The sequence below is a fragment of the Leptonotus elevatus genome, chromosome 4 (genome assembly GCF_054856555.1).
Source record: "Leptonotus elevatus isolate MCC_2025b chromosome 4, RoL_Lele_1.0, whole genome shotgun sequence".
NCBI lineage: Eukaryota > Metazoa > Chordata > Actinopteri > Syngnathiformes > Syngnathidae > Leptonotus > Leptonotus elevatus.
Window position 1 is genome coordinate 10,615,381 of NC_141242.1, and position 17,478 is coordinate 10,632,858.

A 17,478-nucleotide genomic window follows, 5' to 3' on the forward strand; every position below is an offset into this window, starting at 1 on the left:
AAAAAAAACATGCAGGACTCAGGCCCTCAAGGACCGGATTTTGACACCACTTAAATCTAATCAATAGTGAAGGTGCATTTATTTCCATTTAAATTGCATGTATGTCCGTTTGAAGCAGTAAGAGGCCTTGGGGACATAATTTTTAAGGGATAGATAGATTTATTTTTGGGACTTTCATTTGTACAGTGCAAAATTTACATGTTCATCCATCCATCCATTTTCTTAACCGCTTATTCCTCACTAGGGTTTAATTGTTTCTTAAACGCCGTCTTCTTCTGGTTTAGTGCTGCCGCCTAGTGCTGATCAGGGGCGTTACTTGTACTTTAATGGCAAGTGTGATGAGATTAAATAACAAATACAAACCAATACTTTTGTAGTATTTACCTGTATTGTATTATGTAATTGTATTATTTCCCTCTCATCTATAAAAAATAAAATAAAATAAAAAAGCAAGAATCGTCGAAACGGCTGAGTAGTGATTTTAGATCGGAGCTCGACTGTTTGTGCCTGTGACGTCACTGTGTTCAGGAAAATCAATCGAGCGAAGAAGCAGCCGGCGAAGAAGTGTAGGCGACGCTAAGCCGCAGCAAATATGGTCAGTGAGAATGAAATGTCGCCAAGCAAAACGTTTTATAGAACGTGTAGATATTTAATAAGGTATTGGACCGCTTTTATTTGTAGATGAATCCTAAAAAAACAGCCCAGGAGCATCTTGCTCTCCAGTGGCTAACGTTAGCTAACCTGCTAGCCAACTTTGGAGTGTACTGTGAGTAAGCAAAACAGATTGGCTGGCTGGAGCTAACGTTAGCTTTGCGAAAGCCTCCTAAAAGCGCGTGATGTGTTTTTTATTGTTTGATGAATACTGCATAAAAAAACATATTTGAATACATTCTGAGCATGCGGTGTTGGGGTTTGACAAAGAAGCATGACGGTGCTCGTTGATTTAGCAGGCGAGCGCTAGGTTAGCATTGTAGCGTACTTTCGTTTTAGTTTCAGCTAAATGAATTCAACTTTGAAAAATGCAGACTAATATGAACTCTGATTGCTTGAGTATTTGGAGCAGGGCTGGGAAAACCCTTTTCCGCAAGGAAAAAAATGTGTTTGGCACACTTTCATTATTCACCTTCATTTATCACAATTTGATTTCAATTTGATTCGATATCGATTAATACCGATACGAATCTATAAGTTGATTATTGCAGGAGGGGTTACTCAAATTTAGAAAATACTAATCAGTAAACTTGTACATGTACACTTTAAGATTTGTATGAAAATGTATTTATTTATCTGAAACTTCAGGCTTATAAGTGTGAGCCACTGTTTTGAACAAACAATCTGTTGCTTTCTGTTTCATGTTTGAAGAGCATTGAAATAAAATATTAAGGATTAATGTTGCATAAATATAACATTCTTGCATGCTTAATGTGTGAACCCTAAACCTATGTAAGACGTTTTGATGAATATTTCCATAAAACAATTTATATTTAAACATCGATTCGGCCACATATTGAATCGATTCGAGAATTCCGCGCTGTAATATTGCGATATAATACCGAATAGATTTTTTTTAACACCCCGACTTCCTTCCCTTTTTCAGTCTTTCTTTTCTTCACGCTTTCCTTTCCTCAGACCTGCTTTTTATTTATGCATTATTACCTTATTATTTCCTTCCTACTTTCATGCTGAACTATCCTTCCTTCCTTCACTTAAATGTTTTGCTTCCCTTCCTTCCACCTAAGTGCCGTGCTTGCTGCTTTTTGGTGCATCTCATGTTACTATTCTAAATTATTTAACTTGTAACCTAAAACTTTCCTTCTAAAAAAAAGTCTCATGCTCGAGTCTCTAAGCAACAGTTGGGTTTAGTTGGGGCGGGGAAATGGCCAGGCAAGACAATTATGTAAGACTTTGTGGCTTCGTCGTCATGTTATATAGTCCGATTTTGTTAACGCGTATTGTTTTGTTGTTATGTGCAGTTTCGCAATCAGTATGATAACGACGTGACCGTATGGAGCCCCCAGGTGAGTTGTCTTTCAGTCTCTAAAATCTTCAAAAGTGACAAGCTCTGCTAAATGGATCCATGGGGATGTTGTTGATGTGTTCAGGGTCGTATTCATCAAATTGAGTATGCCATGGAGGCTGTGAAGCAAGGCTCTGCCACCGTAGGACTCAAATCCAAAACCCAGGCGGTCCTCGTTGCACTAAAGGTACGATGACTCCTTTTGGCTCGCTTCCTTGTGCCAATCGGTGTCGCAAGTTATCGATGGCTGTCTTTGTCATTTGGTTACAATCAATAGAAGAAGTAATCACTTGATGGTCTGTATGTGTCGTGTGTAGAGAGCTCAGTCGGAACTGGCGGCTCATCAGAAGAAGATACTCAATGTCGACAACCACATCGGCATCTCCATCGCTGGACTCACTGCAGACGCCAGGCTGCTATGGTTGGTCGCACGTTTGTTCAAGGAGAACCACAACAGCAAAAAACACGCGCTAAGTTGTTTTCTTTTCTTTTTTTGCAGTAACTTCATGCGTCAGGAGTGTTTGGACTCCAGGTTCGTCTTTGACCGACCCCTGCCTGCGTCACGACTCGTCCACCTCGTTGGCAGCAGTATCCTTACAGCCAAATTACACGCATAGCTGTAATTGTCTGAATAAATCAAGTTAACTCTTTTACTGCCACACGGTATCAAAAAAAACAAAAAAACACCCCCGACAGTGCCAGCCGATTTCTAGTATTTTAACTCATCTTTCAAGGCAAGCAGAATATTTTGTACTTTACTACATTAACTGCATACCAAATGAAAGATCGCGTCATTCTTTAATTAGAAAAAAAATGTGTTTTTCTACCTTATTCCGTTCTTTAGGAATCACCATTTGAAAATAGGTCATTTGAGTGACATTGAGCGAAAACTAAAAAAATAAGGAGAAAACGAGCTTTTTGTGAAAAGATACATCTTCTGCACAACAGTGACTTTGACACTAATATTTTTTTGTTTCGTGACGGTTTGTGAATTAGATTTAATGTGACAAAGGCTTTGATCATTCACGTCATCCTTGAATACGTTCTATTGCCTAAGATCCGCCATGTTTCACTGCAATTGCTTACACCGGCAGAACGTTGAAAAGAGATACATACAGACGTTGCACTGCCCTTTGAGATAAAAAAAAACCCTGTTGTAAACGTCAGTTTTTGGCAGCATTCGTTTGGATATTGGTAAACGTCATTAAACGTTTTTGGCATTAAAAGAGTTAAATAGCGAGATATTCAAAGACTCGTTCTGATCCGAAAATCATGATTTGCCGATGGCTTTGCCATGCTAACTCGAATCATGACTATTTCATCCACAGCCCTAATTGAATAGTGAACCACGAATAGGTGGCAGTTCGCTGTATTTGACGAATAGTTTCGCATAAAAGCAGCAGCGATCGTTCCTTGACAGAAGCTCAGAAACTCAAATCCCAACACAGCGATACGGAAGGAGACCATACGGCGTTGGACTGCTAATCGCCGGCTATGATGTAAGTTCACTCACTCGTTTTGCTAGAAACTCGAAGCTCGGCTGTATACAAATGTGTTAAATTTGCAAATGTCAGGACATGGGACCCCACATCTTCCAGACGTGCCCGTCGGCCAACTACTTTGACTGCAAGGCCATGTCCATAGGCGCCCGCTCGCAGTCGGCCCGCACCTACCTGGAGAGATGCATGGACAAGTTTGCGGACTGTGAGCTTCGCCGCAGACAAACTCGCACCGTCACAAGCACAGTAGCTCAAGTAGCTGATTCGGGAGGCCAATGAATGGCATTATAGCGGCTCTTCGTTATACATTATACAGTCAATCCGCATTTGTCAAGGGGGGGATACTTTCCAGACCCACCCGCGCCTGGTGAAAAACTGCGAATTTGGAAAATGACTCAAAAGTTGCTGGAATTTGTTTTTGGTTTTTTTTATCCTCCAGGCTATCTAAGCAATCAGGATGCCATTTTGCTATGTTTTAGCATCTGAGCAAATGTGTTTATTGTTCAGGCAACCTGAATGACTTGGTCCAGCATGGCCTGAGAGCCCTCAGAGAGACCCTCCCCGCTGAGCAGGACCTCACCACCAAGGTACTCCACACACTCGATCCTGCTGGTCCTGTATCACATTACGCTTTTTTTTCTTGCTTTTTTTTGCAAACTCATGTTTTCATAAGTGCAATGACAAACATTAAGCTTTATGAATGAATTTGTTTCAGAATGTTTCCATCGGTATTGTGGGTAAGGACATGGAGTTCACCATCTACGACGACGACGACGTGGCCCCCTTCTTGGAGGGTCTGGAGGAGAGGCCGCAGAGGAAGGTGATGATGTCATCAACATTATGCAAATGCACACATAAGGGTGTTCTTTATTTACTGCATTTGGACAGAAGCAATTATTTTTGCGATTTTTTTTTTTTCTTCCTCTTTTAATATAGCAGATGAAAGTGGAGTGTTTGAAAGAAAAAGAAAAAAGCACCTGACCAGATCGCATATTGTTTCTTGGTGTTTCGCTACTCAGGTTGCCATCTTGCTATTTGTTAGCACCGCAACTTTTATCACAGTAAAGCGCATGTCCACTGAGGCACGGGATGGTCGACAATTAACATTACGGGTCCTCAAAAGTTGTTTGGCGTGCTATATGGTCTTAGTCTGTTAGCTTTTAGCATTTTGTAAAATTAGTTCGTTTGCTGATGAATGTTTTTTGGTGCATCAGGTTGCCGCGCCCGCAGACGACGACGCTCCTGCTGTTGCTGCAGTGCCTGAAGAGCCCATGGAGCACTGAGGCGGAATTCAAAGTTGACGCACTTCCTGTTTGTGACAACAACAAAAAAAAGTTAGAGATGTGCCACTTGCCTAAAAACATCAACCCCCACATATTCTGCCAGCATCAGTCAGTGAGTGCTTTTGTACGGGTAGAATGTACCCTGTATTCAACAAATAAACACCCCCTTTTTTTTTGAATTCTTTTGTTCCATGCACATTTGTCAGATACTATAGAACCAGCATTGACAGCTTAGTTTTTGTATCCTAGCTCCAGTGATAAAGTTACATTCAAAATGAAACTACCAAATGAGGCATTTAAGTGTAGTTTGAGGGATTTATTAAAAAAAGGGTGGCCATGCTTGCCCACGTATTGAAAAACGGTGGAATACACGGATGTGACATTTACGCACTGAAAAAGAAAAAACAGCCCGTTGCAAAATGTCTCATTTTAGGCTAAGGTTTTTCTAAAAGTGTATGCTTGATGATGATAATAATAGAAGAGGCTGCCCATTAGTTTGAGGTGGATGTTGTTCCATTATGACATGCATGTGTATATCATTGACTCAGGACTATCCAAATGATTTTTGTACAATTGAACCGTTTTCGTCTTTTGATCTGAAGGCTAAAATATTGAGTTTATTTTTCCTGCATTTCCTGAATATTTAAGAAAAAGAACTTCGGCTGTATAAGAAAGCAGCATAATGTGCACTGTCGGGTGACAGGTCCATTACAGACTCATCAAAATAAATTGTTGATGTGAGGTTTTCTTTAATTTGATATGAAACGTGATATACATTTAAATTTAATTCCTCTATATATTAAAAGTTTACCGGCATATACAACGTCCGATTTGAGTATATTTCACATTAACGATCCTCAATTAAATTATGATCAACTTACTACAGGTTGCTAGCACCACCCCCACCCCAAGCCAAGAGCTCCCCTATGAAGTGAAAGAATTTCAAAGTGGTCCGACATGACCCCAAAGGCCAGCAATTGTGTTTTGCTAACAAGCAAAGTCCGAGGTTGTGAAATCCATGCAGAATTCTCGACACATGCCCGCCAAATTTGCACACAAACAAAACAAATTCCGTCCAATCAGGAGTCACTGAGACTCCTTGCTTCTCCTTTTGTTCCGCCGTCTGACGGGTCCGCCACCGGACAACGCGCGCGTCTCCAGGCGGTCCATCTTCTCTCGCTGAACGACCGACGTCATCTTCAAGGTGAGCTCCAGCTCCTTCAGCACGCCCGCCAGCTCCTCCTCAGGCACGCCCAGCTGGATCTGCTCCTCGTCGCGCTCCTGTTCATGCTGCTCCTCCTCGCCCAGGTGGACCTCCTGCTGCTTTGCGTCCGGGTCCTCCTTACCGGCACTCGGTGCGTCATCTGCTTGGTGTGCGTCCGTGGGAATATCCTCCGCCCGATCGGACGCGTCATCTTCTCTGGCTTGTGTCTGCGATCCGCACGGAGGATGCTGACAGCAGCAGCGAGGGCGCTCCCATAAGTCACGGGGTTCCTCTTCTTCATCTGAGGTACGACACAACACGGTTCGTTTCATCATATACGCTCGCTGTGCAGCATCATCTCAGCTGTCCTGTTCATTTTTGGCGAGCCTTGGCGTACCTTCTTCCCAGCGTTCCCGGTGGGTTTTGTTAGGCGTTGCCGCGCCCTCCACCAGCTGACCTTCCTGCATCACGCGAGTAATTTCTGTCAGCTGCTGGAGGAGACTCTCCTGGTCCACGTTCACGCCCTTACTGCCACTACAACACACGCGCGCACGTACATTTAGCTTTGTGTCTATCATTAGCATGTTAGCGCTGACTTTCCATTCTCAAGCACCTGTCGGGGCTGCGGTGCACGTTGGAAACGATATTTTCCATCACCATCTCCGTCTCCCTCAGCTTCTCCTGCAGCTGAACCAGCTCAAAGTCGGCTGAAGATTAAATGACATGTTTTAGAAGTTTTATAATAGGGATGCTCGTTAGGAGGTATCATGACTCACTGATCTTCCGCTTTTTGTTCTCTGAGCGCACTGAGGAGAATCTGCCCAACGGAGGCTGACTGCTCCCCTTGGATGTGATCTGACCACACACAAACACACAAACACACACCAGCACCTCAACTAACACCATGAATAATACACATTGTGAAAAACAAATGTTTGTTTTACAATTTCAACATTCACGTGAGTGAGTGTGCGTGACAGACCTTGAAGAGGATGTATAGGATGTAGATTAAAATGCCAAATCCGTAGACGGGAATGATTTGTCCCGCCAGGTTGGATTTGGCCGCCGTTCCCAGCCCGCCTCCCGCTCCTTTGGCCCGGGCGACGACACTCTCTGCCTTCTGGGCCCTGGAGGAGGAGCCTGACCCCGCCGCCGTCCTCTGGCCTCGGCCCTCAGGGGCCATGTGACGATGCGCCATGGGTGGGAAATTACCTCCTAAACACGTAAGACGATTAAAATCATTTCAAAAATAATAATTCATTAATGTTTATTATATGTACATATGACTTCAAAATTATGTTTCCTTGATTTTTGTAATTTTGTTTGATTCTATTAAGTACTGACACAATAAGTCTAAAAAATGCACAAAAATATGAATAGAATTACACATTAATTATATGAATGACGGAAAAAAATAAAGTGTAAAGTATGTAAGTTTATATTTAAATAAAATTGACTATATAAAATTCTATAATGGAAAAAAATCTGAAAATAAAATCCATATTAGTACACCATTGAATTCTCAAGCATGAATTAAAAAAAAGAACTAAAATAAATAGAAAATAAAGTAAAATTTTGCATTATAAAAGTAAATATCAAACCTCGGGGGGAAAAAATCGAATTGCTATATTAAAATAATTGTTCCTGGTATCCTTAAATGTTATTTTAATGAATGTAATTAAAGAATCAATAGAAAATAATTGCATCCTTTACTGCTCTTTTTTAATGGGGAAAAATCTGAGCAAAATATATGTAACAAATTTTCAATATTCATAGAAAATACACCGAATTAATACCTTTATGTGTATATTTGTACTATAACTAATCCCCCCAATTACAAACAAAATAACAGAAATATTTAGTGCATATTACCCGTATCTTTCCTTGTCGTTTAAACGTTGCTTTTATTATTTTTACTGAGTAAGGTGTTTCTGAAATGTTGTTTTTGGCGCCCCCTCCTTCTCAGGGAGGAGAGTGTAACTACAAGACGTTGAACCATCGCAGCTTTCTACGTCCTTTAAATTAAATTAAATTAAAATTAAACAAAACTTCACTATTATTTCAACCCATCGAGGGTACCACGTTGACATTATAGCACGGAAAAGAAGCCTTGTGAGCGGCTAGGTAAGCGACTCACCTTCGACACCGCTAGCATCATTCCTCCCGCGAGATAACAACATCCTGGGAAGCAGCAGTGCCACGCACAGCACGAGGCACGTGGCAAGTGTCACCTTCTGGAAGGTGGACATCGCCATGACAGCACCTGTCGACCCACCGAGTTGATATTGAAACGGTTTCGAAAGGAAACTCGTCGTCTCCTTTCTTACTAGTTGTTGTTGCTTTTCGGCTGATTGGTTGAATTTCCTACTAGAACCGGAAGTGCGCCGCTGTTTGCGATGGCGCGATTCAGCCACAAGATGACGCCAAAGCGCTGCGTCAGAAGCATAGCCACAAAAAAAGACGAATGTAAAATAAGAAAAATAAAACTACTGTATTTCAAATGAATTTTATAAAAACATTCAGTTTTTTAAATGTACTATATAAGTTATCTTTTGTAGTCTTTATGGTTGTAGCATTATTTGAATCATTTTGCTTTATTTAACGAATTAATTGAATATCCTCTTAATTTAGTAAAGAGTTTTTTTTAAAGTATGATTTTAATATTGTGCCTTTATTTTATATGCAAAATAATGCTCTATCTATGGTCAAATTAGTACTTTTTTTTCTTAGGTGAAGTTACATTTCTAGGATTTTTATTATTTTCTTTTTTTATTTGAAAAACAAATTATGTTAATTTACTACATAAGTTACATTTCTAGTGTGATTTACCATTCATATTTTTTTATTTAAAAAGAAAAATAATATTCTGGTGTAAATGTAATGTCATGGTTCTGGAATTGACTAAATACGACTTGCATTCAATGATATCACCATTTTGTAATAATAAAACAGCATTTTGTTCTTTTCTGACACGGAAACGTTAGTTTTGTGGCGTACAAATGAGAATTAAATAACAAATACATCATACTTATTATTGACTAAACTATGTCGTTGGCATCACATTCACTGGAGTAAGAAAACCAACCAAAAAAAAAGCCCATCTTTGGTGGCGATGAGGAATCAGCTGATTGTCCTTGGTCCGTTTGTCGCTCCTTGCGTGCAAGTTTACCATTTAAATAAAGTTGTATTTATTTTTTAAATCACATGTAGTATTAGAGAAGGACTTGGTAATGCGTTCACATTGGACTCTCAAAGCTGGAGGGCCATCCTTTTAAGTGCTCGCTCCTTTAGTTTGTCTTTAGTTTGCGTCCGTGTGTTGACATCATCGTCGCTTTCCAAACGTTTCACCTCCGAAAAGTTCGACAAAGAGCTGCAGAAGGTCCAAAAATGATTCTCGCTGGTCTTCTTCGTCACCTGAAATAAGCAAGAAAGTGACCGCTTCAGAGAAAGCTGGAATAGGAACAGCCTGACCTAACCTGACCAATCTTTGTCCATATTTAACCCCCCCACCCCACACCCACCCCAAGATCAAATAGCCTGTTTTAGTTACCCATCACTGTGACGACGTCTCCGCGTTGCTGTTAAGATGGCCGCCTTCGTAGTCGAGCTGGCACAGGATCATGTTGTTCTTCAGGAAGAAGCGGTCGCCAACGCAAAACCTGCATGGTGGGAGAGGAATTGAGCGTTTTAGTGATTCATTGGAGTTTATTACAAATTAAGCAAATTCAAAGGACTTTTTTTTTTCAGTCTTCCTGCTAAGAAACAGGCAAATTGAGCTCAACCATTCCGCATATCTATGCTATGCTACCAACGCTAATCAGTGGATTAATCATACGTGACGGAAGTGCCAACATACGAGGTATTTAACCAGATCCAAATGACAATCCCCCCAAGTGACAACACGTGCAATTTGCTACGCTAACCAGCATGCTAATCGTACCTCTGGCGGCAGAGCTGGCAGGCGAAGCAGTCCAAGTGGTAAACGTTGTCCCGCGCCCTCATCACCATCTCGAAGGCGGGGATCAGCTTCGTGCAGGCGGCGCATTTCCCCGTCGCGCCGAAGAGCCTGAACAGGAAAAAACACCTTCAGGTCAGTCGCACGCGCTCACTACAGCGCAGACCTCAGCCAAGGCACCATGATTTTAATTGCTCAACTGCAAACCATCAGAGACCTTCACACCTAATAAACCTGGAATTTCAGATTTGTATTACTGGGGTTTATGTGAGGAAGGGTTTCTTTTTTCGAAAGCAGATGAAGCCCTAACCTTTAACGCGACCCTTAACCATAAACGTAATGTCTAACTAACACTTACCATGATCCCAAACCGTTTACTGGTATCTTTAACAACAACCCTAACCCCCTTTACAATCCTAAACCCCCCCCCCCCCCCATAGTCCTCATCTTAAAAAAAACACGTCACTTTTTTTATCGTGAACCTATTCAACTCTAAATCGCGTCTTGTTTATCTGACAAGCTTTGAACTGCGAAGGAAGACAGAAGTAGGTCGTCGTCATTATGACATATTACAGTTTCAAATTCTATTGTGGTGACTCATTAGTGGCGTCACCGCCGCTGCTTTTACACACGAAGAGAAACACGCATGAACCCCGCACGTCAAGATAAGCCTCCGTCTCGTGGCGTCCCAGCATGCGGCAGAAGGTCAACGAGCGAGCGAGCGTGCGAGCGAGCGTCCGTTCTCAAGAACAAAACGAGCGGCGGCGACCGCCATGTTCTCATCTAACAAGCAGCAGGCACCTGGTGGGCTCTGTTCTCGCTGCCCCCTTTTTAACGAGGCTACGCGGCTCAATGCTAATTCTCCGCTAATGGCCCAATTAAAAGAAATCACATGGTTCTAATCCCGCTCTTCAAAGGGCTCCGGGCCGGGCCCATGACGAGGAAAGCAGGAGGCGATGGAGCCAATTTAACCGTCAAAGGGGGCTTTTTTGCTGGGCTAAGTGCGGCGTGCGGCTAATGAGCGACTTAGCGGCCAGCAAATCCAGATGGAGTGCGCGCCGGGCCCGACAGCACATGAGCTCGGCGAATCAGGAGGTGTGCAGCTGACCGCTGAGCTCGTTATTTCCCCAAAGAAGTCTCAGTGGAGTCGTCCGGGAAACAACCGCCATCCCATAATAGATAGTGCTAAACGTGCTATGATGATTAGCGATGGTTTTCTGCTTCTAAAAGTGGGGGTGAAATGATTATTTTGTAGGTTCGGAAACATGGAGCAAATTGATGTTGTTTTTCGCATGGGGCAGCTCGTGGTTGGTGCAGAGTCATGTTTTCACAGCCACAACGCCAGCTTGCACACATCTGTGAAATTACCAACATCCAGTCTAAAATGCCTCTGCGTAGATTTAGAATGCACGTCACGCCGGACTTGCACCAGTCACCAAAATAAAGCCATTTGTGTCAACTTCTCAAAATCTTCGATCTCTATGCGGTCTCAACTTCTGAATGACTTGTACTTGATTTCTTAAAGCATTGATCTTGACTTGGTCTCAACACCTTAAAGTCCTGGTCTTGGTGTCAACTCTAAAGTCTCCGGATTTACTTGCTCTCAACTCATCAAAGTCTTGGTCCTGACTCAAAACATGACTTGGACTTCAAGCTAGGTTTGTCTTCTGACATGCACTGTCAAGAGTGGGACCTTATATAGACAGATATTTGTGAAATGATTACCAACGCCCAGTCTAACGTGCCTCTGTGCAGATTTAGAATGTGCATCACGCCGATCTTACTCACCAAAATAAAGCCCTTAGTGTCAACTCCTCAAACTCTTGTTCTTGGCTTCTTAAAGCATTGATCTTAACTTGGTCTCGACACCTTAAAGTCCTGGTCTTGACTTAATGTCAACTCTTTAAAGCAACAATAAGGACAAAAGCAGTATTGTTATGTCTGAAGGAAGACCACATTTCCCATGAGGAGAAGCGTATTGCGTCGTTTTTTAGCTCACGCCAGCGAGTGAAATCCGGGCCATTGTTGATCCTTGACTGTCCTTTCATCCGGGCTAGCTTTTGACATATGCCATAAAGCAGTCAGCACATTTGTAGTTTTTTTGTGTGGCGGTGTTCCTACCATCCTCCTCAAAGTTGTTTAGTGCCAGTAAAAATGCAAAAAAATAGACCCCCCCAGTCCATGGCAAAGATACCTTTCAACTAGTTTGAAGTCGATGTTTCATCAGAAGAGCTATGAAAATATTTTATTAAGGTTGAAAAGTTCCTTAGTGCTACTTTAAAGTCTCAGTAATGACCTGCTCTCAACTTCTCAAAGACTTGGTCCCGACTCAAAACAGTCCTTGAACAAGCTCGGTTTGTCTTCTGACATGCACTGTCAAGAGTGGGACCTTATATAGACAGATGTTTGTGAAATGATTACCAACACCCAGTCTAACATGCCTCTGTGCAGATTCAGAACGCACGTCACGCCGAACTTATGCCAGTCACTGAAAGGATAGAGCCCTTAATGTGGACTCCTCAAAGTCTTGGTCTTGATGTGGGCTCAACTACTCAAAGCAGTGAATACTTGGGCACGACGCGGTACCTAAGGTAGTCCCGGCGGCAGAGGATGAGGTCGGCTCGGGTGTAGAGGGTGGAGCCCACTCGGCCCAGTCGGCAGTCGCAGCAGGCGCACTTGAGGCAGTCCTCGTGCCAGTAACGATCCAACGCCTGCAGCATGAAGCGGTCCCTGATCCTCCCGTTGCAGCCGGCGCAGCCTCGAGGCTTCTCTCTGGACTGGAGGGACACCAGGGACACGCCTAAGGAACACGGGGCAGGAAGTAGTTGAGCTCACTTAAAGAAAAGTTGTTGTACACCGGACAGGTTGTATGAGGTGGAGCTAGACAAGTGTACTACTTTCCTGAGTTGCTTCTGTTATTATCATCAAACTTTTTTCTTTTAATGTAAAAAGAACCAACAACAACAAAGATTGTGCGTTGTAACGTGGAGATTTCCCCTCAGAATTCCAGCCATCGAGCTCACTCCCCATGCAATGGAAGCCATATTTGACTAAGCAGCCAGGACAGGCTTTTTTTCCCGAGTTTTATAACGATCCGTATCGTTACAATTTGTCATCACAGGTCTCAGGGTCACAAAAAAAGCCAAAGAAATCCTTTAGATACTGACTGAGGGGATACGTGGCCGGATTTGCGGAGGTCTTCTGTCACATGATGCTATATGACAATTGACACTATTTTCACTTGACGACAGGTTCCACTTTATACGGAAAAAAATTTCCATTCGGCAATTAGGCTTTCCAAATTTGATTTCTAAACATTTTAGGCAGCTTTATCATGTCAATGTTTTATGATGTCATTATTGTAGAAGCCAGACCCTTCTCATTTACTCATCACAGTTCATTCAACATTTGGGAAAATAATACAGACATAACTCACGGAAAAAGGCTGCAGTTTATTCAATAACTATTACAGTCAACTTTCATGCAACCAATCACCACGCTCGCCTCCACCAAACAAGCATGAAGAGATAATCACTCACTGTCCTCCTTGTCCAGCACCATCCTTCTCTCCAAGCACCACACTGTCTCCACTCTAGTCTACCGGGAAGCAATCAATCCTCCAAAAAAAAAAAGTTTGTCAAGCATGAAAGTAGCTTGAGTCGGAGGCGAAGCGGCACACGCGTCCACTGCCGTTTGCTTTTTTTTGCGGGAGAGCACCAGCTCCCCTCGTCCACCTCCTCCTCCTCCTCCTCCTCCTCCAAATGTTGCGTCTTATCTGAGCTGATGTCAGTGCTCAAGCATTCCTGCTTCATGTGGCGGAGCCTGCCGCTTTGTGCAATGCATCCATCCTCCACCCCCTCTAGAACTTTACCTCTCTCTCTCCCCTTCTCTCACTCCCTCAGTCTAATTATATGAAGTCATTATGCTCAGCTCTGATAGTAGCCCCCTCCAACAGCCCCCCCCCCCCACCCCACCCCTCCCTGAATCAATTATTCAATATGCAGTCACACACCAGGACTGCCGCGGCCTGAGGTGCTTTAGAATGAGCTTATTCAACTCCAAGGACAGCAATTATCTCCGGGGCGCCCTGGCATCAATGGCGCGCTCCACAGACGATCAACTGTTGGGCTGCTGGCGGCGCATTAGTGGACAGCGTCACGCCAAAAAAGAGACCAGCAGAATATGAACTGCGGTGCATGTACCACCCAGGGGGAGGGGTTGGGTGTCCTCCAGGGGGTGCGCAAGATTAATAGTGTAATTGCGGTCTCGTAAAAAGGCTCCAAATGTAAACTCCACTTGATCATGTTTTGAATGAGTCGACGCAACTTGTAAACAGGCAGTGTTAAGTTTTTCGAGAGTGGATTAGTTCATGAAAACTAACTAAATGACAAAAAAATAAAATCAAAAAACATTTTTGTTAGAATACATTAAAAACTGTTTTGTTAAAATAAAATAAAAATAAAATTATTAAATAATTAATTATAATTTTAATTATAATAAAATAACCTAATTAAAAAAAATCAACAAAAAATAACTGAAACTAAGTAAAATGTAAAGTATTGTTATAGAATGTCTGGCAATTAATTTGAAAAAACTTACAAACTAATAAAAGCTGACAAATCCGCTGTGAAAGCTAATTAAAACGAACTACTGTACATAATAAAAAAAAACTCAAAACAAAATGAAAATTAACTATAACGAAAATTCCCAAACTATTAGAACCCTGGCGTGCAGTGGAGAGGGGGTGCGTCAACTCGGTTGAGATTCTGAAGTGCAGGGATTCCAAAAGTATGGTAAGGACTTTTTTTATTTTCAGATGCTGCATGCTAAGGATGACATGTTTTGTGCGCATCAAGTGAAAAAACTCTCATGCACATTAAGTGTATGCTGGTGCCCCACCTAACAAGTTTACTCTGGTACACACTAAAAAAATCTAACTAGTGTTTGCTTGTCGATCACTCCCCAATGCGCACCAGAGTTTGCTTGGGTGCCCTCCATAGGCTGGTGCGCGAGAGTAATAGTATAATAGAAATCTGGAAGAATCCTCAAAATCTGAACGCCACTTATTCATGTTTGATGTATTGGTATTGTTTTGGAGAGAGGGGGGGGGGGGGGCACCATCTCTTTGGGTTGAAGAGAAAACCAAATTATTAATAATACAATTTTAAAAATTCTAAATATATGTGTATCTATTTTTAGAAGAGCAGGAAAATTACTACATGATTAATATTGAGTAAAGTTGTTGTTTTGTTCATCTCTGTTGTCTGATTCCACGAACTTAAGTCGCCTTGTTGCTAGGCAGAATTCATTGGGCTATGGCTCCTAGGAAGGATATCCGCCTGCCACACCCACGATTAGCAACTTGAGTAAGTAGAGGGAGAGTTTAATCGCTCCCTGGTTAGAATACAGTTCTGTATGTAGCAGGCTTTTTTCAACACAGTGCCACCTGCTGGATGTGGCGGCACACTGCAACACTTCATTTCAAATCTACATAACCTTATTACATAAAGCAACTTGGATTCCCTAACAGCCTTGGGACCCGCAGGCGTGCTTTGGATCATTTTATTCATGAGTCAAGACTCTAAATAGGACAAAGTGTGCTGAGGTCATTACTTATCATTACCATTGAGCGCATTATTAGCCCCTGCAGATAGATTATTGGAACATGACAATGATTTTCACGTCAGACGAAAGCCATGCAGCCTCTCGGTCGAGCTCATTAGACGCCGCGGCGTAAACAACATGGCCCCCGGATCAGGTCGCACTAATTAACCAGCACCATCGACCCACTGTACTCTCATTATGCGGCCTCTCATCTGATCGCATGTAGGCCGTCAAGGCGCACAACCATCGGCGCGCTAATTAATCAGCTGATGAGGTGCAAGCCCAGCTCCGGTCCCCCCCCCATCATCGTTTGCGGCCCACACGGGAGCTAATTAGCTGCATTATTAATGCGCCTAATTAAATAGTTTCTCCCGGTAATCACCCTGGCCGTGACAAATGGATTGTGCGTCATTATTTTGAAGTGCATGAACGCAAGCCAACACGCACAGTTGGCAAGAATACTTACGCCGTGTACTTGAGTAAAGTAAAAGACGGGTGGCTTACAAGCTTTGTGTTCACGTATTTAATTCCTATAGATACGTAAGTAAAAGTAACAAAAAAGTACAGATTTTGAAATGAACAGAAGTCCCAAGGTAAAAATGAACGTTTACTGTCAATAATGCACAAGCAGCGGTGGGAGTAACAAAACACAAGTACTTATCGAATAAAGGACAAAAACTGGGAAAAATCTACTTAAATACAGTAACTTTATTACACAGGGCTTAGCATGGCGGCCTATTCAGAGACGCAGGGGCGCCCATTAGGCTAATTGCGCTAAGAGCTGTCTGCGGCTGACATTAAAGGTGAGCTGAGGTTAGCGCGCTAATTAGAAGCCAGTGGAAATAGAAAAAGCTTTTTGGCCATCTGCTCGTGTCCTCTGTGGGTTCGAAAACAAAAGGGCAAAGACGAATATAGACGATGTTTAGTGAGCTCACCTCAAAGCAGCTGCTTGTTTGTCACACGATGAATCAATGTCATTTTTAATCGACCCCTCTCGGCCCTCAACATTTTGAAACGATTTTTAAAAAAATCTCTAGGTTAAATTTGATTTTGAAGAACCCGCAGACTAACCCTAAAATGGCCGCTTCAAGTCAAAAATGGCTGCGAATTGCATGTTGCGTAGTGAAACTGGCTTCTGGGATCCATTTTCCCCAAATTCTGGGATGTGCAACTGACGAATTGATGTGTCATTATTGCCACCAAGCTCCACACGTAATAATGAAAACACGTTAGCGTGCCGTCCATCTGTCGGGGATTCACGCTCCAAACGCCAAACAAAAAAAATCCAACAAAATCTCTAGGATAAATGACTCTAAAATGGCTGTCTTTTCTGGCGTGGTTTCTCGAGACTTTTTGTGCTTCTTTATCTACCAAATTCAGTGTTGCTAAGTGAAAAAGGCATCAGGGGCTGAATTTTCCTAAAAATACACTATTTTGCAACAAACAGAGAAAAGACGCTGCTACAATCTTGATTTGGTCGCATCCGTTTCGATAAAGATTCCCGTCTTTTGGAAGTCATCCAATTTGCTGTCGGCGCTGCAGAGTTGTGAGATTGGCGCGACGGAGGATGTGCTCACCAGCTGTGAGATTAAGGGGAACTGATCGATGGCCCTCCTGATTGGCTGGCGCCGCGTCCCGCCAACCATCCAATCCCCCCGTGGTCGGCGGGCTTGTCCTCAGCGGAGCCAAAAGCAATTCTTCCTCCTCACGGGGGCCAAATAAGAGCACTGACCTGAAGCTTCAAGGCCACGCTTGGAGGCGCCGTCTCCATCTTGTCTAGAGGGAAAAACATCACGCTGAAGGGGAAGAAACATGAAGGGACTTAAATTAGAAACACCAGCAAAGTGTTATGGAGAAAATAGGGGGAAAAGAGGTGATCGTTTTACATTAAATGTGTGTTTTTTTAATCACATATT

General features: G+C 42.7%; 3 protein-coding genes across 3 annotated transcripts; 1 reads left to right on the top strand and 2 right to left on the bottom strand.

Annotated features, from left to right (window-relative positions):
* The first annotated feature begins 494 nt into the window (after nt 1-494).
* Nucleotides 495-4,978, top strand: psma1 (proteasome 20S subunit alpha 1). The gene is made up of 10 exons (XM_086074169.1): nt 495-595; nt 1,974-2,018; nt 2,103-2,204; nt 2,335-2,438; nt 2,517-2,605; nt 3,446-3,516; nt 3,592-3,721; nt 4,024-4,103; nt 4,232-4,336; nt 4,731-4,978. The coding sequence occupies exons 1-10, from the start codon at nt 593-595 to the stop codon at nt 4,797-4,799; spliced, it is 798 nt and encodes a 265-aa protein (XP_085930295.1). The 5' UTR covers nt 495-592; the 3' UTR covers nt 4,800-4,978.
* Nucleotides 4,627-8,379, bottom strand: ric3b (RIC3 acetylcholine receptor chaperone b). The gene is made up of 6 exons (XM_086074168.1): nt 8,141-8,379; nt 6,986-7,218; nt 6,780-6,858; nt 6,617-6,710; nt 6,401-6,537; nt 4,627-6,304 (listed from the first exon to the last, which is right to left on the bottom strand). Exons 1-6 carry the CDS (start codon nt 8,256-8,258, stop codon nt 5,886-5,888), a joined length of 1,080 nt encoding a protein of 359 aa, XP_085930294.1. The 5' UTR covers nt 8,259-8,379; the 3' UTR covers nt 4,627-5,885.
* Nucleotides 8,380-8,818: 439 nt separating this feature from the next.
* Nucleotides 8,819-13,799, bottom strand: LOC147175472 (rhombotin-1-like). Its single transcript, XM_086074171.1, has 5 exons — nt 13,498-13,799; nt 12,545-12,758; nt 9,944-10,069; nt 9,554-9,662; nt 8,819-9,417 (listed from the first exon to the last, which is right to left on the bottom strand). Exons 1-4 carry the CDS (start codon nt 13,517-13,519, stop codon nt 9,557-9,559), a joined length of 468 nt encoding a protein of 155 aa, XP_085930297.1. The 5' UTR covers nt 13,520-13,799; the 3' UTR covers nt 8,819-9,417; nt 9,554-9,556.
* Between the last annotated feature and the right edge of the window lie 3,679 nt (nt 13,800-17,478).